Source organism: Neovison vison, chromosome 8 (genome assembly GCF_020171115.1).
Source record: "Neovison vison isolate M4711 chromosome 8, ASM_NN_V1, whole genome shotgun sequence".
Taxonomy (NCBI): Eukaryota; Metazoa; Chordata; class Mammalia; order Carnivora; family Mustelidae; genus Neogale; species Neogale vison.
The window spans coordinates 131141110-131166432 of record NC_058098.1 but is presented as its reverse complement, the minus strand read 5'-3'; the positions used below and the strand labels follow the sequence as shown (position 1 = coordinate 131166432).

At 38.7% G+C, this 25323-nt stretch overlaps 2 protein-coding genes across 3 annotated transcripts in view; one reads left to right on the top strand and one right to left on the bottom strand.

The window, feature by feature from the left end:
• SMC6 (structural maintenance of chromosomes 6) overlaps positions 1 to 12309 on the bottom strand; it is a 71735-nt gene extending 59426 nt beyond the window's left edge. Inside the window, exons 1-5 of one of the 2 annotated variants that reach the window (XM_044262044.1) lie at positions 7615 to 7756; positions 5170 to 5376; positions 4083 to 4225; positions 2268 to 2385; positions 44 to 149 (exon numbers count right to left, since the gene is read on the bottom strand). In XM_044262044.1, the coding sequence (XP_044117979.1) occupies positions 44 to 149; positions 2268 to 2385; positions 4083 to 4220 (362 nt within the window). In that variant the 5' untranslated portion in view covers positions 4221 to 4225; positions 5170 to 5376; positions 7615 to 7756. Of the gene's footprint in view, positions 1 to 43; positions 150 to 2267; positions 2386 to 4082; positions 4226 to 5169; positions 5377 to 7614; positions 7757 to 12147 lie in introns of those variants that run through there. The other variant, XM_044262043.1, reaches the window with a different exon arrangement.
• Positions 12310 to 12688: 379 nt separating this feature from the next.
• The window catches only part of GEN1 (GEN1 Holliday junction 5' flap endonuclease), a 30676-nt gene continuing 18041 nt past the window's right edge, over positions 12689 to 25323 (top strand). Inside the window, exons 1-3 of the mRNA XM_044262042.1 lie at positions 12689 to 12889; positions 20645 to 20837; positions 21509 to 21695. Of these exons, the coding sequence (XP_044117977.1) occupies positions 20677 to 20837; positions 21509 to 21695 (348 nt within the window). The 5' untranslated portion in view covers positions 12689 to 12889; positions 20645 to 20676. The remainder of the gene's footprint in view (positions 12890 to 20644; positions 20838 to 21508; positions 21696 to 25323) is intronic.

The following is a 25323-nucleotide window of genomic DNA, read 5'->3' as shown; positions in this document are numbered from 1 at the left end:
TTACTAAAGAATTGAAAAATCCATGTAGAACGCAAACACTTACTTCTGTCCATCTTTCACAAAACCTTTCAAAGAAGAGCCTCTATTAGTAGCGACAGCTTTTCCTCCAAGGCCGACGATGAGAGCTGTGAGTACTGCGCTCTTCCCACCTAACGAGACAGGTGTTGAAAAAAAAATCACACTCATTAAAGAGAGAGTAATAAAAAGGCTGACTCCTACCATTTGATGTACAAAGATTTCTGAATGAAAATGTAAATTAGTTCTAACCCTGAAATGAACTGTTACACTTCCATTATCATTTTCTTTCAGCGAACTTAAAAAAGTTATACCTATCATGAGATATTTAGCTGCCGCTATTAGAAAAATATTAGTATGTTTCAGGAATCAAATTTTTGGCACTAACAGGGAAATGGAAAAAATGGTTGCTATCTTTCCAACCTACAAGTCTCATTGTTGCATCTTGGTCCATCAGCCTATCAAAAACGAGTCTATCTTTTCTAATTACACATGTATACTTGATTCACCTGATTTTTATTACATTCTAATTTAGGCATAATTTACTTTTTCCATAAATTCAGAGAAGTCAGAAACTATTTTTAACAACCCTTGAATGCAAACAAGCCCCACAGGGACAGGGATGTTGTTTGTTTTCTTCAATGCTGTTTGTTTTCTTCAATATCTCCAAGAGCAGCCCATCATAGGCACTCTGCTATTTAACAAATGAATGAACTTAAATATGAAAAAATCATCAGTCATACAGATGAATGTTTCTGTGTAATATTTTGACAATTATTATTCATAATTTGAAAATTATTCATCTCCTAGCTCTCTGAAAAGTACACTTCTTTTTATGCCAACAGATATAAAATATCACAAGCTGAAATTTCAAAATCTAAACAATTACCCAGGATATGTAATCATTTTCTGAACTCCACAATCAACCAATTAAATCAACTCTTACGAGGCCATCATTTTCCACAATATAACCCAAATTAACCCAAATATACCACTGGTTAACCCGATTTAGTTCTTGGAATGCCTTTTGAGTCTCTAAATCTCTGCTTGTTCATTTCCAAATTCAATGCCTCCACTATTTGCATTATTTCTTCTTCTCTCAGTTTTATTAATAAAATCACTGCTTCAAAATTAAAAACAAAAACAAAGAAAAGACCTAATTGCAGAACCTATCAGCCTTTCCTTATTTCTTATCCTGTGGGACCTCCCAGTAGCACTGGATCCCTCTGTCCCTTCTCTCCTTCTTGTAACATTTTCCTCTTGACCAAATATAGCACAGGAGAAACAAAGAACACCTACTAAACACTCAACAGAATTCAGAGCTGCACTCGCCTAAGGTCCCTTCTAGCACACCACCAGCTGCAGGCTCTGACAAGCCTCTTCTCCATGTATGGCTCAATTAAGTTGTCAACAGCTCAGGCCTGGCTGGTCCATCACAAAAGCTGCCTAACACGTCTTTTTAACCCCTGTTAATCCATTCTCCACAACGTGGCCACTTTGTTTCATAAATCTTGACCATGTCATCCCTTACTCATAAACTTTAACTGGTTCTCCACTGACTTTTGAATATAACACAAAAATCCTTATCATGGCATTGAAGATTCTCACTAATGTCACCTACAACAGGACTCTCCAGTGTCAGCTTCTACCTCTCCCTATCATGTAGGATACGACAAAGCCATATAAGGTTGTTCACCACTGTCCACGCACGTCTATTTCTACTCCTTCAAACCTGTGCTGATGAGCAATCTTTGCCTGAAACATCTCAGACTCTTCCTCCCCAGTGAGATCTGCACAATCTGTCATTTTCATTCAAGTCCACCACAAATACCACCTCCTCTCCAAGTTTCATTGGCCACAGTGAGAATTAGTTTCTTTCATGTTTGGATTCTCATGGCACTCTGTTTGGGCTCTGTCATAACATTGAATAGATGTAAAATGCAAGGCTGCCTCAATCATAATGAGGATTGCTTGTCCACTCTTCTAGGGTATGAATTTCAAAACAAATGGATTAAAAAAAAAATAAGCAGGAAATGTTTATTCTTACTACATAAATAATAAACTGACAGTTAACTCCTAATTTTCTTAAAGTGTAGACTGACAGCAAATACTGAAAATACTCATGACTGTTAAGTTTATAGATCTAAAACTTGGATTTATCAGCATTCAGTCACCTATTTTACAAAAGTTAATGCATTCTAACTGTAAAGTACTGCTCAAAGTCAAATAAGGAGGAGGACAAAAGCACTTACTTCCATTGTTACCAACAACAAAGTTGACATTAGAACCAAATTTAAAGGGTCCAAGCATCGAATGACACATAAAATTTCTTAGCTGAATACTCTCAATTATTCCAACTTCTGCTGCAGTCTATTAACCCAAAAAAAGGGGGGGAGGGAGAGAGAAAACAATTAATCTAATAAACTCACTATAACCATCTAAACATTTGGAGAAAGTTCAGTGGTGTAATTAAAGAAAAGTTATAGTAAATGATTAATGAATAAGATGAAACTAAATGGGAACCTTCTATGAGTAATCACTCATTCTAAAGTCCTTCAAGGATCTAATAATTGTTATCACATAGTTTCTCAATAGGACAATGCTAATGTTTTGAGTCAGATAATTTTTTTGTTGGAGGGGGGGCTGCCTGGTGCATTTTGAGAATTTTAGCAATATCCCTACCTTGTACCCACGAGATGCTAGTAGCACACATCTAACCCCAAGTTGTGACAACCAAAAAAATATCCAGACATTGTTAAATGTCCCCACGAGAGGCGGGGGGTTGCAAAATCCCCCCTTGATTGAGAACTACTGGTACAGTGACATTTTTAAATCTTTTTTAACAGTGTGTTTAAAAACTCCTGGTTTCTCTTTTCTGGACACCATCTTATTAAAAAGCAGAGACACATCCTTGTATGAGCAGAATACTGGAAATTATGGTTGAAGACTCTAAAGTAAATTTTTATTCTGATCTAACTGTAGGTGCAGTTGCAAGAATAGAGGGATCCTGTGAATTCTCTATTCAGTTTCCACCCACAGTAAATCTTACAAACTGTAGTACAGTATCACGACAGGGATACTGACATTGATCCAGTCAAGATATAGAACATTTCCAACACCACAAGGATTCCTCACGTTGCCCCTTTTATAGCCAAGCCACATCCCATCCAATCTACCTCTATCTTAACTCCTGGTCCACTAATCTGTTCTCGATTTCTGTAACACTGTCACTTCACAAATGGTATAGAAATGTCTATTGTTGCCTACACTGGGGGTTCACTGCTAAGTAGTTTTTCATGGTATGAATGTACCACAGTGTTTAACTGTTCACTCACTGAATGACACCTGGGTTGTTTCAGTTTTGGGCTATTATAAATAAAGCTGCTATAAACATTCATGTATAGATTTTTGTGTGAAGGTATATCTTCATTTCTCTGGGATAAATGCTGGATTTTATGGTAGGCTGTTGTTGCATGTTAAATAAAAAAAATAAAATAAAATAAAATAAAGAACAGCCAAACTATTTTTCAGAGTAGCTGTATCATTTTACATTCCCACCAGCAATCCATGAATGATCCAGTTTCTCTGCATCCTTGCCAGCATTTGAACTTGTCACTGCTGTCATGTTTAATTTCAGTCATTCTGATGGGTGTGTAGTGATATCACATTGTGGTCTTAATTTGCACTTCCTCAATAACAACTGATTTTGAACATCATGTCATGTCACATCCCCTATTGTCCTTCTGAAACCTTCTAAAGGGTTGATGTTTAGAAAGTTGAAACCTTCTAAAGGTTTGTTCCTGTTACCAGTAATTTGTGCCTTTCTTTTCTTCCGTTGGTAGCTTTGTTAGAGGTTTGTCATACTTACTGATCATTCCAAAGAACAAACTCTTTGTTTTCTTTACCAATTGATTCTAATAGTTAACATAAACATCAAGAGAAGTCGTATTATTTCGCTTTAGTTGGTTTTTTAAAAATCATACTGCCTTCCCTGATATTGAATTATCAAGAATATGACATATAAACGAGACGTAAGAACCACGCCAAGCCCCAAATTTTGCACTTACCAAAGTAGAGGTACCATTAGTGAAAGAAACTGTACATTCATCTTCATCACCGTCTTTGTCAAAGTCATCCAACTCTTCTTGTCTTGGTCTTTTGGCATTTTCAGGAGAGAAGAAATTTTCTTCCTTTCTTTTGGCCATCAGGTCTGAACATGTATTAGAGTAACAATGAAGTAAATCAAGAAATCCATATGATTGTTCCATACATATTAAACTTAACAAAATAAAGGAGACAAAGCTTAAATTTTAAGTACTATGTCCATTAGTTTTCACTTTTAAGAAAGTTGAAATATCATCTATAGAGGAGGAGGAGGCCATAAGACAAAAAACACCAGTGGCTACTAGAGACTGGAAGGGCAACAAAATGGATTTTCCCTTCAGGTCTTCAGAAAGAAACACAGCCTGACCACCACTTCAATTTTAGCCCCAGGAGTCATGTCAGACTTCTAACCTGCAAAAATATAAGGTAATAAATGTATGTTGTCATCTTTTTAAATCATGTGCATATGCTACACTAGTTGATTTTACTTCAGAGTTATTCACGGCCAAGATTGTATTGATATGGACCTACCTGAAAGTTCTGACTCCTGAACTGACAAATGGTAAAAGATTTTGTAAAACTATGGTTTCTAGTTTCCTAGATCTAACAGAGATGTCATAATACCTTCTGAAATTATCCCACAGCGATCATTCGATTTTTCAGATAAAACTATAAGTAGTTTCCCTTAATCATTCCCTAAAGAAATAGTCCATGCTGTCTTTTTTTTTAACCAATGTACTATGAAATTAATGCCTAGAAAACTAATGTATTTTAAATTACACAAGATTTTCTGAACATATGAAAACTGCACCTCAAGTCAAACCTGACTTAAATGTTATGCCTACTGATAGCAGCTTTTACTCTTCTCTGTAAAATACAGTTTAGACTTACGATATGTACTTAATAACTATTTGCTGAGTAACGGAGAGAAAAATACACAATATAGGTAATCCAAAATGTCTCAGATACAAGGAAAGAACAAGAAGAATAGCTCTAGTCTTGATCCATTTAAGACCTTCAAGTACTATACCATAGCAACAAGGTCTGTACCAGGTACTGGGCAGGAGGAGAGCAACTGAGGTTTTCTCTCTCTTGATTTTGGACTGATGAACTCCAGTTAGTCCTCACTAGAGATGACAGCCCATGTGATGATATGCACACAGGGCAACAAAGCCAGTCTTAGTGTGTGTGTGTCCGAAGAGTGGGAGACTGGCGGAGTGGTGTTCCAAGAGATGTGCAGGAACCCAAATGGGGCCTCTAGAGAAGAAAAGTGAACAAGGAAAGGAGGGTGAAAGAGGAAGAGACAGACAGTGACAGACTATCTCTGTCAGGCTTGGTTATCTTTTTTAAAATTTATTTATTTGACACACAGAGGGAAAGAGCAAGCACAAGCAGGGGGAGTGGCAGGAAGAGGAGAAACAGACTCCCCACTGAGCAAGGAGCCCAATGCTGTAGGACTTGATCCCAGGACCCTGGGATCATGACCTGAGCCAAAGGCAGCCACTTAACCAACTGAGCCACCCAGGTACCCCAAGGCTTGGTTATTTTCACAATGCAGTCTCATTAAATGAACTGAGTGGTTTTCCCATCCTTTTAAGGCTCTCAAATCATTGCTACTGCTTGACATATTAAATGTTTTTTCAAAGACAGAAAGAAGTAGAATTAAAGCTATTACAAAGTGGAGACTGCTTAAAAGTTAACTTTATAAAATCACTTAAATTTCTTTCTTGTACACCAGTTTTTACAGGTTCACTATATCCTCCTGAATCATTTTTTCTGTAATTTTATTTTGCAAAACCTCACAGTTACTACACAAGATTACCTTATGTTTTGTAAAATCCTCAACTATAGTCATGTCTCCTTCATGCAAATTCTATTTAATTAAACTTGGAAATATTTTCTTCAAAAACTAGATCTTTACTTTATCAAATCTAGATTTTCCTTAATGTTTTATTTTTTTTAATGTTTTAATGTTTATTCATATTTTCTATACAACAAATATAAAGGATATGCAGTGGGTCTAGAGGTCAATCTTTCCCTCGAACTGCAAGTTAAAAAAGCAATCAGAGGCTTCCACTTCTAGGAAAATGGAATAGATATACTTCTCCCTATTCCTCTTGCTGGGAAAAACTAAAAACTTTGGAAATTACATATATAACAAACATAAGACAACTCTGAATGAGAAGGAGACAGATTGGCCAGGGACCTTAGGACACAAGGAATGACATCATGATGAGTTCCCTGAGTTTTTGTTTTGCCTCAAATACACCAGACTTGGAGAAGATGGCAACTGGGGGAAACACAACAGGTGCAGGGGGAAAAGGGGCTAATGAAAGCTTGCTCTCTCTAGCCGAAGGACCAAAAAAAGGGCATCCTAACAAGAAAGAAAACTTTTAGACAGTAATACCAAATACCACAAAACAAAAAGCAAACCAAAACAAATGAACAACAACAACAAAAAAACCGGTGATGTTCCTTCTACTTTCCCAACACACACACTAGCAAAAGCCAAGCAGGTAGCCTGGACTTCCACCTTTTAAGGCCATAAGGAGACCAACTGGGCTAGTGTCAGAGAATGCTATGTAGCCCAAATAGAGAGCCATGATAATGGTGTCAGTGGGGCCCACCTGAGAAGCCTAGATGTCTATCCTGATCAGGCAGTTACAGGGTGCTACTTACTCCCATTTTCCTTTGGGTAGTATTCCATGAGACCTTTTACCACTGCCCAGAGAGATAAAGTACACAGAAGCCACGTGGAACGCCAAAATTCCCACCTATCCCATGTGTCACTGAGGCTAAGGAAGGAGCTCTGGTCAAGTTCTAGACCTGAGTCTTTGCATTTACAGCCTAATACCATAGGGCAGCAGTTCTCAAAGGTTGTGGCTGATCTCTTCTTAAACAGTACTTAGGACTTCAAAGAGCTTTTTGTTTATACCTATCAATATCTACAAAACTGTCAATTAAAACTGAGAAACTTTTTCTTCTTTTAAGATTTTATTTATTTATTTGACAGAGAAAGACACTGCGAGAGAAGGAACACAAGCAGGGGGAGTGGGAGAGGAAGGAGGAAGCAGGGAGCCGATGCAGGGCTTGATCCCAGGACCCTGAGATCATGACCTGAGCGGAAAGCAGAGAGGCTTAACGACTGAGCCACTCAGGCGCCCCAAACTGAGGAACTTTTAAGACAAAGAACACATATGTACACATTCTATCAATCCTCAGAGCAGTGACCTCATCAAGTCTTGTAACCTCTGGAAAAACCCGTTCTCTCATAAGTGAATGAGAGTGAAAAAGGCAAATAACATCTGACTGTTAGTATGTACTGTTTGACTTTGTAGACCCTACGAAAGAGTCCTGGACCACACACCGGATACCCTGGTACAGTGGATACCATAAGCAAGTCCATGACACAGTGCCATAAATTATAAGGTATAGCAAGCAAGCAAGCAATTAAGTTAGAGCAGCAGAGAAGAAGCTGATCATATAATGACTTACAGACTTTATATTCAAATACGGTCCAAGGACCAGCAAGTAGCATCTACATTTCCTGGGAATGTATTAGAAATCCAGAATCTCAGGCCCCTTCCTAAACCAAATGAATCAGAATCTTCATCTTCAGCAAGATCTCAGGAGATTCCTAAGTGCATTAAAGTTTAAGAAAAACTGTTGTAAATAACATTTAAAAACTTGGACTTTATCCTATCCTGAAGGCAATGAAGAGCCTAATCATGATGAAACAAATACCATCTAAAAGGTATTTATTAGATCAAATCTGAAGAACATTTAACCTAAACAAATGCCTGAGACAGTATCAGCATTACAGTCACAATTACATAATATTCAACATCTGTTCTTTTAATAATCGAATGTTAATTTTGAATCTCTTAAGCAAGTCAAACAAAACTTAAAAATCCAACCTAGTTCTCAAACTATTTAATAAGAGTCAATGTAGGCGCCTGAGTGGCTCAGTGGGTTAAGGCCTCTGCCTTTGGCTCAGGTCACGATCTCAGGGTCCTGGAATCAAGTCCCACATGGGGCTTTCTGCTCGGCAGGGAGCCTGCTTCCCCCCCAACCTCGCCCCCGCCTCTCTGCCTACTTGTGATCTCTGTCCGTCAAATAAATAAATAAAATCTTTAAAAAAAACGAAAAACAAAACAAAAGTCGATGTATATTAGTTTGTTGTTGCTTGTTGCTAACTTAAATTCCCTGGAATACCACCAAGCCATTATTTTCCCAAAAATACTTTCTCTCCCACCCATTCTTTATTTCCTTCTCAATTACTGAGCAGTAATTTATTGTAGGAAAACAGAGTGGACAAATTCCATTTGGTTTTCCCCGCATTAAATTCCTTTTAAGATCTAGTTTTCATTAATGCCCAATAATGATCTTGCAATTAGCAGGCACTCAGACATCAGCTGACTGGTTTTAGTATCTTACCATGAAAACATGGTAGTTTTCAAGTAAAACTGGGGGAGGAAGGTGCATGTAGATAAATGTGGTTAAGCTTCTTACAGTGAATGTGAGATTCCGTACTACACAGAAGATGGTGTGCTACGTGATGATGATGTTTTTTATTTGCTGTGTTTGGCCTGGGATTTGCAGTTTGCTACTAGGCTGCCATGGTAACGTGCACCTGACAGACAGTGAAGGCTCCTACTTTTTAAAATACAAATCACTCTGTAATTTAATGATAATGGATTTTTAAAAACACATATGAATGTCCTGAGAGTTAGACACAAGTTAATACAGTAAAATTGTTTCTAAAGGCTAAAAAGACACATAAATAGATGCAAAGAAAAATACCTCTAATATTCTGAAATACAAAAGGGAAAAAAAATTTCCTCTGGGATTTTCAATACATCCATAAAGCTCTTCATTTGTTTATTTACAATAAAAAAGTCAGAATTAAGGAATACATCTCTCTGTCACAGGAAGCAAATCAGAGCAGAATAGTAACACATACATAACTATCAATAAAAAATAAGTTCAAGAAGGAAAATCGGTAACCAATTCATTACAGCAAGTAAGTGAATAGGAAATTTGATAGATCAAATACACTTCAACAGGATTATAAATGCCTAAATTTTAAATTTTATTATGAGCCATCTAATAATTCATACTTCTCATTAATATCCAAGTAGGAACTAAGAGCAGTCAGAGCAGATGTAACAGAATTGTATAAACAGTAGGAAATAATGGTCAAAAATAAAGGCAAATTGCTGCCACATCTGAATCTGCTGTGGAGTGTGTTTACGGCATCTCCAACCCTGCCCCTCCCACCACCACTGACACACTCAGTTCTGTATTAAACGACCTCATTTTTATATAGTGAACTAATTAAGCACATTGCTTGGGATATACCATAAAATCCTAAGATGCAATACATAATAAATAATAGTGTTAAGTGAAAAAAATTCAAAAGTCCATCTATCAAACAATTCTAGATCAGCAAAACTGGGAAGCACTAAGCACAACATTCCAGATAATAAAATCTGAACACTCGGATTTGTGTTTTAATAACATTCCTGTGGCCTCAACCTAGCGGACAGATAAAACAGAGTGAGTGTGAATAGGGCCAAAAGAGCCCAGCTACTGAGGGTGAGGGGGCACTGAAGGAAAGCAGTGACAGTATCAGGGATGAGAGGAACAGAAGAAACCAAGAGATTTAAAAGTATGGGTGAAATGGGAGTAGAATTAACATTTGTTAAATATCTACTTATTACATGCTTAGCTTTTGAGATAAACATTTTATCTCCTTTAATCCTCAACATCCTTGTAAGTACTGTCCTTAATTTACAAAAGGGGATATTGAGACTCAAGAAGACCTTTTGGCCAGACACAAGTAGCTGTAACTTAGCAGAACTCATATCTAAACCCAGATCTGTCAAAATCCAAAGTCAAACCTCTTCAATGCCCAGGTTCCTCCAGGCATGAACAACTAAGTTTGTTTATAGGCAGTGAAATTGGCTATTAATTTATTTGTCTTCTTATCTATCTTTCGTTAATGTATAAAACTACAAAAAGGATTGCATTGTGATGTGTCCTTCTATGTTAGTATTTGAGCCAATTAAAACTTGGGGTTTTAAAAAACGTCATTTTGTGTTTCATATTTAGAAACAATCTTCACACAACGCTAAATGCCATAATAAGTACACAGTGCAGGTTTGGAAAGAAAAGGGGCAAGTAATACATTTATTTTGCCTTGAAACACTGAGCTGGAAGTGTTTCTAGGATATTGAGAAGGAGAGGTGAATAGGCAGTAAAATATACTCCACAGTAAGGGTAGATTTGGGAGTAGTGCTGAGAAAGCTACAGAAATTATTTTGAATTTGGTCACCAGGGAAAGTATGTTAAATGAGAAAAGACGTATCTCATTAACTAGTGAATCAAAATGCTAACATTAACAGAAGTGACTATAGTTGACCCTCACTCACCTGGACTTACTAATGTGTGTGTATACAGAACTGTGAAATGTAACTAATTATGCCTTAAATATAATGCATACCATTAGGGTAAAATTTTGAGTTTCTTGTTTATTGATTCCTGAAAGTAAGTCAAATACAGCTTTGATTAATTTGTCTAACTTAGTTCTAAAAAATGGTAAGTCAACATTTAGGTAGGTTTTATATAAAATTCTACGTCTAGACACTCAGTAAAATAAACCTTTAGGGAATTTGTACTTACTTTTGTTGCCAACCTCAACACTAAATGCTTTATATTTGTTACAGATTAAAATAGGGCTATAAATATTCTCCTCCCACCACACATAAATATTTAAGAATCTTGCTGTTAGGTATTACAGCTATTTCCCTCCAATTACAGAAAAAGAACTAAAACTTAAAGAGGTGATACCAAAGAGCTCTGGGTCACGTAACAGTTGTTCTCTCAGAAAAAAAAACATGTTTTACAAGCAATATTCTAGTGATCTCCAAATCTGATCTCCAGTCAGAAAAAGAAATTTTGAATACATATTTCAACATAAAATTATCACTCTGTGTATTTCACACAGTACTAGAATGAGACAAAGGAAATCAAAGTAGAAGTTCTAATATGTTCCCTTCCACCCACACACCCAAGGAACTACTTACTACCTAACACCTGCAGGCCAATGCATATGCTATTGAATTTCTTTCTTTTATCTTTTTTTGTTATTGAATATTTTAGAAGACTATATATACAGCAGTTACCTAAAAGTTACGGAGTTTGGACTTTTTTTTTTTTTGCTTTGAATATATATTCCGAAATAGCTTGTCTTAAAACACCCGCTTTTAATCTCCTACTCATGAAATATACACGGAGTAAAAAGCGCTCGCGTAAATTCTGGCTTCAGGGTTGACACACAAAATCGTTCCTCTTTCCAGGAATCATCACAGTATTATCTCAAGTCTTATGGGTCCCACAGCCGTTTCTCTATCCTAGTCTTGCGTCCCGCAATTCCCAATCGGGATTCCTCCTCAGTTCATTTCCACAAGAAAAGAGGGAACAGAAATGCCATCACAAAACCTCCACAAACATTACAAATTTAATTTTCCTACATAATACAATCGGCGTTGTCATGGCGCTGGGGTTTAACAACAAATCTAATTAAAGTGCTATTTGCATACATTCGTAAACAGACTAAGTTGCTGCTGGTGAGGTACCAGATTCGCTCTACGCGCCCGAGGTCCGAGCCCACTCGCCCCGGACCGCATCCCCTCAAGCTATTCCTCTAAGCCGAGGGCCGGTAGGGGCCGGGCGCCGGGTCCCACAGCCCGAGCCGGATTGCCAGCCCCGCCGGCGGAGCCCGAGGAGGGCCCCAGCTGCCACGGGCAAGTTTCCCGCGGTTGAGGAGACCCGTGTCGCCCGCAGAGAAAGCCCGAAGATCCCCACCGGCGGGCTGGCCCGCTCGGGCCCGCGGGTACACCCTCGACACCGCCGCAGCTCCGGTGACCGAGCCGCCACCAGGTGGGCTGGAGGGCTCCGGCTAACGGGGCAGCGAGGGGATTGATCCGGAGCAAGGGAGAGCGACAGCTCGCGCCCTCACCTTACCTCGAACAAGTCCAAGTCTCCCCAAGGAACCCGATCGGGGCTGCTGTCTTGGGTGGCGGGGCGCCAAGGGCACCCTGGGGCGTCTCGGCCTCGGCTAGCCGCCGTTGGCCCGCGGGGAACCGCGCGCCCGCGGTGGGAGAAGGCAGGAGGCTGGCTGCCCCGGCGCCCACCGCCGGACACTCCGCGCCTGCGCCCCGCCCCCCCCCCTCCCGCCGGGGCTCAGCGCGCGCGTGCGCGCTTCGGAGTTTTCGCGCCTCTAGAGTCTAAGAGGAGGGGCCGGAAGTGCCCCTCCGCCGACGGGGAAGCTGGTAGGCTCGCAGGGCTCTCGTCGGCGGGACGCGCGGGGCCGGGTGATTTGCCTAAGTGAAAGGGAAGAGAACTCGGAGCACCCCGGTAACAGTTCCAAGCATGCGTAGAGCCGGGCGACTGGAAGCCCGGAAAGCCTAGAGAGAGACTGCGGTCGCGGGAAGGGGGACGGTTGCTTCCCGGAAGAGGCGGGGCCTCGAGGGAGGGGCGCGGAATTAGAAGTGCTCGGCGACTTCCCGGGTCCGGGTGCTGCCATCCAAGCGGTAGTCTTTGCTTAGGGAAAAAGGAAAGAGCACTTTTCCTTTTCTTTCGCTTAATTTTTTTTTTTTTAGAAGAGAAAATTTGTAAACTTGGAGGCAGCAGTAGTTAGGATTCAGGCCAAACTGGTAAAAGACGGAGGGGCGTCTTCCAAAACCGAGGAGAAAGGGGTGTCCGGGTAAGTCCGGCGGATGTGGAGAGGCGGCCCGGACCCGTCCTTCCTCTGGCTCCTTTGAAAGGCTGGGTTGGGGCGCCCCTCCGAACCCCGGTCAGCGGCTCGGCTGGGAGTACGGTGGGAGCGCCGCCTGGCCGCGATCCGGCCGTGCTTGCTTGACCCCCGGCCGCCCCGCGCTCGCTCCTCTCCGCCGAGGCCGATGGCCCCTGGATGTTCTCCCGGGCACCCTGGAGGCGAGCGCCCACGCCCCGGTCCAGGCCCTGGCAGGCGTAGACTAACCGGGATGTTCCTTTTTCAGTGTTGTGCTCTGGACATACTTCCACGATAGCCGTTCCTTTAAGGCGTTGTGGTTATTTAGTCTCCACCCCCCCCTCAATAAATACCGGCACTAACGAAGTTTTAAGTCTTGGCGTAGCGTTCAGTGCTGTTCTTCCCCAGACATTAACCGACCTCTTATGTCTTTACACAACCCTTTAACTGAGTACGTTGATCTGGTCAAATACTCAATTTCCTATATTCCACAGTCTTCCCTTGTAGATGGGGGAAAGTGGCATTTACCGCTACGCTGCTTCACCCCCAAATAGATGGCAATTGTCTGGGCTCCAGTAATGAATTCCTTCTGTGAAAGTGACCTTTTGCTTCTAAAAAGAATCAAATGTATCTTATTCCCATGGTGACCCTTGCCATGGCACAATGAAAAGTAAGACCTGGTCAAAACACACGAAAACAGCACAACATGTAGTCTTAAGTGGTCCTTGTTGGTAAACAGTGGGGAACAGTTGGGTGGTTTCTGGTCAATGTCACTTCCTTTAGGAAGCCCCTCCTTGATGCTCAATATTAGGTAAGGTATTTATGTACTCCTGTAGCTTACGTTAACTTGGCCTGTCCTTGTCACGTTGTTGTAATTCTCTTTACATCTCTAGTCTCACTTGCCCTAATAAAGTCCTTAAATGCAGGGTTTTATCACTCATTATTGTATCTAGCATCTAGAGTTCCTGGTGTACATAGTAGGTATTTAATAAACACTTAACTATAAGTCTGGCGTATATTATGCTTCAAAGTTTATGCTAAATTCATATAAATAAAACTGAAGAGAGAATAAAAAACCAGCATTAATTAGTGAAATTAGGTGGAAATCCCATACAGTCCAATCTTGAACTGAAATAAACCATTTACCTATCTTTATGTGAAGATAGTCTTGTAAGTGGGAGCTGGGAAACTTAAAATATTTCTCGTTTTGTTGTTAAAGAGTTTTTTCCTAATGTTTTTGCTTAAAACTGAAATAAAATTGGAAAACTGTTGGTTTAATAAAATGTGTATTTTTGCATAAATCAAACCACTGACCTCTTTTTATGTTCTTTAAAATTTGATTCATTAGTGGAATTAGCAAGGCTCTGTGCTTTTCTCACCTCATTCAGTTTTATAATTAACCAATAAAAGCTTATTAGCTTTTAAGGAAGTTTTAGGAGCATAAATTGATTTATGGGCACCATATGGTTACATCAAAGGATTTGTTTTATTTTAACCTGTAGTGAATTCTTGAGGGCTTTTTTAAACTAGAAATTTGTGTTCTTTCTGACAAGCAGTAGTATCTAGAATAGACTGGTTTTATTTTAGTACAAGCTACCAAAATTGGTCAGGAGGTTCAAAGAATATCAGAATCCTATAGTTCATCTGGTTTAGTACCTCCCATTTTGTAGATGGGTTAAATGTCTTCCCAAGGTCATACAGCTTCAGTATTATATCCAAGACCAAAATCCTCGGTTTCTAATTCCAAGGCTAATGCATTTTCAGTAAACTAAATAAATTGAAGTCACTAATAGGTTATAAAGTTATTTACTGTGGGTTGTTATGACTTTGCCGATTCGTATAAATATTCTTGTGTCACATTAATTCTTAAGAATTGTTAGTATGTTAAGGAGACTTCTTTTTATATGTAATAATACACTGATGGCGTGATCAGGCTGATGTCAGTAAAAGTACTACATTATGAAGACGGGAGTAGAGACTCACCACATCCCACACGACGTTTTTTTCAAATTGTATCTTATTGAAAAATAAGAGAAAATTTTACGTAGTTGTGAGAGACTTTGATATGTGTTGTGTTTAAAGCTGAACTATTTTCAAGTAACCTCATCAAGTAACCTCAGGCTGATGATCATGACCTCATTCAAAAACCATCTGTTCTATCTTCCAGTGTAGTTGTACTTGGATATCTTAAAAGCTGTGGCATTCTGTCCCTTTTTGGAACATTATATGCTTTTACACTGTTACTGTTGAAGCTTAATGTACAGAGGAAGCACTGAAGCAAACAAAATGGCAAGGAATGGAAAACAATAGATCCCAGGAATAGACATTTAGGATTAACTGCATTCTTAGAACATGATGTTATTTTTCATAAAATATACATTTTACATAATTTTGCCCTTTCTGGACTATTGGGTATTTTTAATATATTCTGTTCTTAGGAATGATTTTCAAAAGGAACATGCGTTCTAAACTTAACTGATTTAGATCATAGATCTAATGAAGATAATCCTAAGATAGTATTTTAAAATTAATGTACTACATGTAGAACGCTTACGTAATTTTATGTATTTTTTTTGTTTTTGTTTTATAACTGGCTCTAAGATAGCACCATAAATGAACAAGTAAATTAATGTAATAAACAGAAGGAATAGATGCACATGTGACAAACAGGCAGATGATGATCTTAGTATGTTTTAGGTTCTTAAACAGGATTTTAGGCTTCTAGAAGGAGAATGATTGTGTAGGAGAGGAGGGTAGTAAAAAATGGAAGCAGGGAGGTGATTTGGAAGACTGTTAAAGTTTGTCTATAGGCAACGCCAGAGTTCTATCACTAGAAATGGGGATTTCGGGTATATCTTAAAGGTAGAGGATTTGCTGATGGAGAGGGCATTGGAGAGCTGCGTAAAGAGAAGAATCGAGCACTGCTAAGTTTATGGCCTAAGCAACTGGAAGTAAAAGAGTTTTGAGGCAAGGTGGTGGAATCAAGAGTTAAATGCATATTATGCATCCGCATGAAGGTAGAGTAGGGAATTTGGTATTCTAGTTAACAGCCCAGGGGAGATGTCAGGTAAGTGGGATAAGTAATATGAGGGAGACTGGTGAAGAGTTCCTTATAGAGTCTTCAAAGGAGACTCAGCAAAAATGTCCTTTCCAGTGTAGTCTGCCTCTGCCTCTAAAAATATTCTTCCTCAAATCTTCCTGCTCACTTTGCAATTCCCGTGCCCACTCCCAACCCTTTTAATATGTTGCTTGGCATAGTTCTAATTTGTTATTTTTTAGATAAAAACAGTGAAGGCTTTATAAAATCTTGTAATTCAAGAAGTTCTAACAAGTTCATTAATGTAAAGTTAGAGAAAAAAGATTTTGGGGGGCATGTCATAGAAGCTAGCTCCTATTAAAATGTTCCCTTGATTCCTATCATTCAGAGAAAAAAGTGAGGAAAAAAATATTTGACGGTATCAGGAATTCTACCATGATGCTAATGAAAAACTGAGCCAAGCATTACTCTTCTATAGGTATGTGTTTGGGGAGCACAAAGAGACCCTCCTCTTTGAAATCCATTTCAATAGCTACATGGGGACGGTGGGGTAAGGTATCAAAGTCTTTTTAAAAGCTTTGAGATAGATTTTAAAATATGGTGACCAAAAAGATTGGCAATGAAAGAGACAGTTTTCTGGAAAATACCGCATAACTTAGGAAAAATGGAGAAGAAAACACTTTAGTTCAGAGATAGTAACTCAAATTTTGCTTTCTGGGAACCAACAGATAATGCTGTTATTCTATTTGCCTACATGGTTCATAACAGTTGTGTTTAAGTAACTATGGTTACAACTTTGTAGCCGCCTCTCACATTTTAATAAAGGAAGAGCCAAAATGAATGTCCTAGGTAGACATTACTGATAACTGTTCAGCTACCAGTGCTGGCGGTTCTGTAACCTAACTGTGGATGCTCGTTCTTTAAACCAGGTTTATGCTGCCAAAAGAAAATAAAATGGCATGAAGAATTAAGTTTTAAATGTAATAATCATGTTATATTAAAAATATTATTGGGGGGGCGCCTGGGTGGCTCAGTGGGTTAAAGCCTCTGCTTTCGGCTCAGGTCATGATCCCAAGGTCCTGGGATCAAGCCCCACATGGGGCTCTCTGCTCAGCAGGGAGCCTGCTTCCTCCTCTCTCTCTCTGCCTGCCTCTCTGCCTACTTGTGATCTCTGTCTGTCAAATAAATAAATAAAATCTTTAAAAATATATATATATATTATTGGGTTGCCTGGGTGGCTTAGTGGGTTAAACATCTGCCTTTGGCTCAGGTCACCTATCCCAGGGGCTTGCAATGGAGCCTCTAATCTGGCTCCCTGCTCAGCAGGGAGTCTGCTTCTCCCACTGCCCCTCCCCCTGTTCCTGTACCCTCTCCCCCTGCCCCAATAAATAAATAAAATCTTTATAAAACATTATTTATGGGCTTAGTTGAAAGCCCTCTTGGTCTTGCTTAAGGGATCCAATCTGTGGAATTTTAATGTTTTAACAGAATCAGTTGTAGTCTTTTATTTTTTCTCATGCTTGGCTGCCCTAGTGAATAATATTTCATTAAATTCTTTTAAAAATGTTCCTAATATGCTTGAAATATTTAGAGGACTACAGTTTGTAAAATCAAGACTCTACCTCATCAACGGCTCTAATTTTTTTTCTACAACCTTCAGAAGGAATATAATATGCATTGCAGTCCTTTACACAAATGTGTGTTCATCTGTGCCATCATAAACAACACTGCACTAGATGGGAATCTTCAGTCATTATTACTTACTTAGATATGTGTAGTCAACTCATGTAATGAAGCATTAGAGATAAGACTGGAAGGAAGGAACCTGTGAGCAGAAAAGGCCAGAGGGAAAAACGAGCCTTGTCTAAGTCCACATGACTAGCTCCTAGAGAATCTGAAGAAAACAAGAGAATGTGAGTCACTCATCCCTAGAAGAGCCATACTCAAGTCAGATTTGATACGAGGTACTTATAAATTTGCAGAACCTTGCTTTTTAATTTGACCCATAAACTATAGTCATATTTGATCTCTTAATATTTAGGCAAGAAATAAACCACATAAAGATTTCTAGTTTTATTTCCCCAACATTTATAGATTTCTTTTAAAGATTTTATTTATTTGGCAGAGTTCACGAGTAGACAGACAGGCAGGCAGAGAGAGGGGGAAACAGGCTCCCCGCTGAGCAGAGAGCCCCATGCGGGGCTCAATCCCAGGACCCCGAGATCATGACCTGAGCAGAAGGCAGAGGCTTAACCCACTGAGCCACCCAGGTGCCCCTATTTCCCCAGCCTTTTACAGATACGTATTTTTGAACTTTTTTTTTTTTTAATTTGGAAAATAATGTAAGCATATGATTATGAAAAAAACAATGGTGTGGGGCGCCTGGGTGGCTCAGTGGGTTAAAGCCTCTGCCTTCGGCTCGGGTCGTGATCCCAGGGTCCTGGGATCGAGCCCCGCATCTGGCTCTCTCCTCAGCAGGGAGCCTGCTTCCTCCTCTCTCTCTCTGCCTGCCTCTCCACCTACTTGTGATTCTGCCTGTCAAATAAATAAAATCTTAAAAAAACAAAAAACAAAGGTGTGTACTTTGAAGAGTAATTCTTCTTCCCCTTCCTAGACTATAGTCATCCCTGATACATAACCTATTTTGTACCTGTTTTCATTTGAAAACTTGGAGACTATACAAGATCTATCCCATTTTTTTTTCTGTTCTTTTTGAACATGCCATAATTTATTAAGGTACTCCTTGATAGACATTTGGTTCTTATTGTTTTACTATTATAAACAATGGTACAGTTGATATCCTTTTATATAAATCTCACAGCTAAGAGCATATCGTAAATTCCTAGGAGAGCTTTTGCTAATCAGAAGATAACCTGCATTTAAAATTTTGACAGCTAGAGTCAGGGTCATATTTAAATGAAATATGATAACATTCCTCCAGAGAGAGAAATTGCAGAATTTCCTTCAGTAACCAACCATTCTGGTACACTCAACTTGAATCACAGATAAAAGGAAAGCAAAACTGTCAACAAAAATGTCCCTCCCAAACTTTCTACTTCTGAATTTTATACATTCTGATATTTAAGACTATGAAAGTCTTATTTCCTTTCATAATAACTTAGAAAATACATGTGTCTCCACTCTGTCCAGAATTAACTACAACTTTTCACATTAACAGAGATAAAACCTTATCTTCGAATCAATGCCACAGTGCAACATTGAACCAGTGGGGCTGCTTATGTGAAATAGACTACCTAATTCCTTATACTTTGCATTTAACAATGTGTATTTTTTCTTTGTAAAGTGATTTATCAGCAAATATTGGGTCAATTCTTCATTAAAAAAGTTAATACACAAAATACTACTAAAAGTGGCCCTGGCCACAATATAAAATTTAGATTCGGATAAGTGCAGAGACAATAACAACAGCCCAGCATTTGTTTTCTTTGCAACTATGTATAATTTGAGAAAATTTGCTTTTGCTGTGGAATCTGTTAAAGGAACAGACAACACAGTATTTTTTATTTAGAATGGGTTTGCATTGGTTTGTGTTTTGCATAGTGATAGGCTTTTGTAGTATTTTTTGTATGCTACCTGTGTTTCTGGAATGAATTAAGGTCATTATTCAGAGGATAATAATTATGTTTGTAGAGTGAGACTGAATCATCATTGCAAATAGTACATAATACGCTCATCAAATAATAACAAAGTAAGAGAAAAACAGATATAGGTGTTTAATAAGGAAAAAATAGACTATAGAAAATACCAAAGCAGGTTAGAATAGTTTAAGTCAATTTTGTTTTTAAAATGCTTTGTAAAACTGAAGAGTTTAAAAGTTTTCTTTGAATAGTGGCAGTATAGGTGATTTAAATTTTTTTGTTCTTTCAAATATATTTTTTAATTTTCTACGATAAACATGTATGACTTTGCAATTTGAAAAGCCAACTTTTTAAAAAGACAATTTCATATGCCTCCAACTCCCATTTTATGCCCCCCCATTTTCCATTGACCTCCTAGTGTTTTTGCCTTAATTTACTTATTTGCATGCTTCTTTGCTTTTGTTTTCTTGTATTTCCTGATTATGATAGAATACTAGTCCTATTCTTGCTTTAGGTATGTAAATCAAGGAGTGAATTCTCAAGAAGACAAATATGATTTATAGCATCATCGCTGGTACCCATCTCTGCATTTGTTATTGCTTGTTAACAGCTGGAACAAAGCCAATTACTACCATTTGGGTTTTTTTTTTCTCTTTTATCTTCTAAATTTCATGCAATCTTAGTATAACCATGTAAGAAACATTATTCTCAACCACTGCTAAAGAGAACATAGACAAGAAGAGAGAATGAGGAGGGATAAGACCATTGACATTTGGATTCCATTAAATTTAAAAATAACGTTATTTTTCAGTACTCCAAAGAAACACATATTTGGTGAAAAGTGGATTTTTAAGGACAAATTCAGCATGGTACCATTTGCAAATAACTTAATCCATTAGTTGCATCAGTATTTTCGTAGCTAGTAGGGAAATTACCACCACTGTTAAGGTTTCAGATGTTCTTGAAGCATTCCAAAAAGCTGAAGGAAATAAGGAGAGTTCTCTATTTGTGAATTATCCTAAACAAACATAGAATATATTGTGTGAATTTCTGTTCTGAGCTCCTGTGTCTTTAACAGTCCATATTATGAAGTGTGTTTCAGATAACAGCGGGCGATCACCAGAATGGGCGTGAATGACTTATGGCCAATTTTGGAGCCTGTAAAGCAGCACCTCCAGTTGCATAATCTCTGTGGGAAAACCATTGCAGTTGATCTGAGTCTCTGGGTATGTGAAGCACAGACAGTCAAAAAAATGATGGGAACTGTCATGAAGCCCCACCTCAGGTATAGTAAATGTTCTTAGGACATAGATGTATAATTGCATAAGCAGGTCATGTCTTGGTTTTGCTTCCACTTTGTTTCTTTGTTGTTGCTGTCCATTTGGGGATTTTAAAATATGTTACTAACATGTCGGTCTCTGCCATCTCTAATAAATCGATGGCTCACACATTTGAGCTCCAGATTCACAGACCTAGCTGCCTAATTCCCATATACACTAGGATGCTTTGGTGACTAGAAGCCAGAAATTTGGGAGCCATTCTCTGTTTGGCCCCGCCTTGCATCCAGTATATCAGGGAGTCTTGTCAGTTCTACTCCAGAATATTCCTTGTGTTAAGAAACTTCTGTCAGCGCCCAGAGGCGGGACCTCATTGTACGGCACCATCATCTCTCATCTGTACTGAAATGTCTTGCATGAGTTTTCCTTCCTCAGCTCCTGGCCTCCTCCTCCTCTAAACTGTTTTCCATGTAGCACTTAGAACCATCATAAATCTCTCCTGCTTAGAAACATTCCGTGGTTTCTCAGTTCACTGAAAACAGAATATGAATACGTAAAATGTGATTGCGTGTAACCTTTTTGGTACTCGTCTGATGTTCTTGCCATTATGTCATATTGCTGTGTTGACTTTTGCCATCAGCATCTGATTATTAATGGTTTACTGACTTTTATATTTAAGGAACTTATTTTTTCGTATCTCCTGTTTAACACTGATGGATGTAAAACTGGTGTTCGTTATGGAAGGGGAGCCCCCAAAGCTGAAAGCTGATGTCATAAGCAGGAGGAATCAGATTCGATATGGGCCTTCAGGAAAAACATGGTCTCAGAGAACAGGGAGATCACATTTTAAATCAGTTTTAAAAGAGGTGAGTGTTTAAATATGATTTAATAATTCTGATTTGAATTAGAGAATGCATTTTATTCTGATAAAGGTTGTTATATCATAATCTTTAATACTCACTAAACTTACTGTAACTAGAAGGCCAGTGGGGATATAGAAGAGAGTTTATATTCTGTAGTGAAACTCACCCAAGTTCAAGCCTGGTTTTGGCATATGGAAATTCTGAGATGTTGAGCCAGGTTTTTATTTTTTTTATTTTTATTTTTATTTTTTAAGATTTTATTTATTTGACAGAGAACACAAGTAGCAGAGAGGCAGGCAGAGAGAGGAAGGGAAGCAGGCTCTGCACTGAGCAGAGAGCCCGATGTGGGGCTCGATCCCAGGGTCCTGGGATCATGACCTGGGCCGAAGGCAGAGGCTTTAACCCGCTGAGCCACCCAGGCGCCCCTGAGCCAGGTTTTTAAATTATATCTGCTTTACTTCCTAACCTGTGCAATGAGGATAGTAACACTTTGCAGGAATGTGGTGAAAATTTAAAAAACAAACAAACAAACAAAAAACTATATATATATATGTATATCTCCAATATCTAACTCAACTACTACATAGTAGGGAGTTGATTTATGTTACCCGTTATGACACCTTCAGCACTTAAAGAATTTCCTAGAGTAGAGATCTAATGAGCTCATACTTCACTCATTCATTGGGGGATTTTTTTTTTTTTAAGATTTTATTTATCTATTTGACAGAGATCACAAGTAGGTAGGCAGGCAGAGAGAGAGGAAGGGAAGCAGGCTCCCCACTGAGCAGAGAGCCCTATGCAGGGCTTGATCTCAGGACCCTGGGATCATGACCTGAGCCGAAGGCAGAGGCTTTAACCCACTGAGCCACCCAGGTGCCGAGAGAGAGAGAATCATAAGGTGGCTTCCTGTCCAGCACATAGACCACAACCTTGAGATCATGACCTGGGCTGAAAGTAAAAGTCTGTTTAATTGACTGAGCCACGCAGGTGTCCTCACACATGATTTTTATCTTGGACTTTTAACTTAGCATATAGTACCCATGTTTCCCTTTTGCCACATTCTATCCAAATCTATAACTTGTAATGGTGGTGTAACACGTATGAAATACTACAGAAAGCTGTGAAATCATCCCCCCATGATTGCATATATGTTTGCTTTTCATTCTCTATTATTTGTGAAATTATGATGAAGATTTTTTTTGTGTACATAGTTTTTTCTTATGCCTTGGGTTGTTAAGATAAATTGCCCAAAGTGGGATGGATAGACCAAAGTTTGGGAATGATTTTATAGTTCTTGCCAATCACTTTCACCAGCACAGATCTGACATGTGCAATTTCAGTAAGCCTGAAAAACATTGGGTGCTAGGATGCTTATCTTTGTATTATTTTGTATACAAAAACAAAGATATTTGTTTATGTAATACATATAAATACATATAATACATACTTAATGTGTATTGGTCTTTTAATGGTAAGGTTAAACATTTTAGGTTTTAGTGTCTCAGTTGATAAAGGGCCATTGTCCTTGCCTGATGAATCTTTTGAGGTTTTAATTTGTTGTTGTTATTCAAGTTCTTTATGTTAAAGATATATACTTCTATTATATTTGCTTTTAACTCATATCTCCATTTTTCTTTTCTTTCTTTCTTTTTTTAAAAGATTTTATTTATTTGACAGGGAGAGAGAGGGGGAGAGCACAAGCAGGGGGAGTAGCAGGCAAAGGAAGAGAGAGAAGCAAGCTCCCAGCCGAGCAGGGAGCCTGATGTAAGGCTTGAACCCAGGACCCTGGGATCATGACCTGAGCCAAAGGCAAATGCTTAACCAACTGAACCACCCAGGCGTCCCATTTTTCTCTTTAATTGTGGTTAAAATTTTCATTTCTTTTAAAAGATATTACATAAAATAATAATCATTTTTCTCTTGAAATTTTATTTTCTATTTGTAATGTGATCTTAAAAAATAGTTTCCAATTAGTGATCTTTCCACTATAATGACTATCAGTAGTTGAAGAAAGTATCTGTACTAGATTCTAATTATTTCTTACATTGTTTGTTCCTGGAAATATCTATGGTCCACATACTGAGGGCATGAAATAGCCAGTATAAAGTAACAAGATGTTCATGTCTTCTTGAGAAAATTGCTCCGTTTCTATTTCTTTATTGTAGTAGTTGTAATTGTGGTGTTCCTAAGCATTTTGTGTCACTGTTCAGTGTTGCCTGAATGAACAAAAAATTCATTTTCATTTATCTGTACTTTTAGTTACTACGCCCTACTTCTTGCTAACCCACTGCCATCTTTTAGGTATAAGGATGAAACACAAATTGGTTTTCCTCTAATACCACCCCACATGATAGACTTAGGGTAGGGAAATTTATAACCAGCCTCATCTCAAATTCTGTGCTGGTTTTTGAAGAGTTGGAATGACAAATAATGCAGGAATCTGAAATAAGTTCCAAACTCTCTTGTTTATTATCTTTCTTGCTTTCTTTCTTTCTTTTTTAAGATTTTATTTATTTATTTAAGGATGAGAGAGAGAAGGATCTCAAACAGGGGAGAGGTAATGGGGAGAGAGAAGTAGACTCCTCACTGAGCAGGGAGCTGGACGTGAGGCTTGATCCTGAGTTGAAGGCAGAGGCTTAACCAGCTGAGCCTCCCAGGTGCCCCTGGAAGGATATTTCTTACCTAGAGGAAGGCAGAAGTATGAAAACTATCTCCCTAAAGTCACCCAGCCAGAGACCTGGAAAGTACCTTCTTTTTTTCCCCCTCCATAGTACTTTGTCTTTTTGAGTCCTGTCTGCCTTGGGCAATATCTTGCAGAGGTTTTTCTTATGTAATAATCATGCAAGCAGTCAGTTAAAGCAAAACATGATATTTACAGCATCAGTCTCTAGAAACTACAGGTTAAAAGCCTCTTTTCCTCGCCATTCCCAGTATTTCTCATTGTAAAGTGCATGAGGGACAAGAAAGAGTGCCTTAGGCTGTAAGGCTACACTACAGGCTGTTCATCTGGGTTCAACTCGTAACACAAAGGAAACTCACTGAGGATTATTTATTAATCAGCACATGGCTAGAACCAGCTTGCATAGACATTTGACCTCAGGGAACAAATCAACAACTGGTCCCTATGTGCTTTCCCACAACATGAGAGTTTCGTTATATGGACATGATAGAGGAAAAGAAGAAAACTGTAAAGTCTCAAATAAAATTTGATAACAGCATCTTCTTTGGAAGAGCTCGTATTAAGTTGACCATCATGTGAGAGGAATTTTTGTAGTTTTGCAGATGTAAATCTTAATGTAATTAATAATCATTTAAAGATTTCTTTTAAATCTTGAGATAACATTGAACAAAACAGTGAAAATTGAATATTTAATGCTTTTTCTAAAATGTAGCTTTTTAAAAAGATTTTATTGATTAGAGAGAATGAGTGGGGGTGGGTGCGGGGAGCAAAGGGGGAAGGAGAAGCCGACTCTCTGCTAAGCAGGAAACCCAACTTGGGGCTCAATTCCAGGGCCCTGAGATCCTGACCTGAGCTGAAGGCAAATACTTAACCAACTGAATCTCCCAGGTGTCCCCAAAATGTGATTTTTAAATTAATTTTTAATTGAATGTGGATTGCTTTTCAATTGAC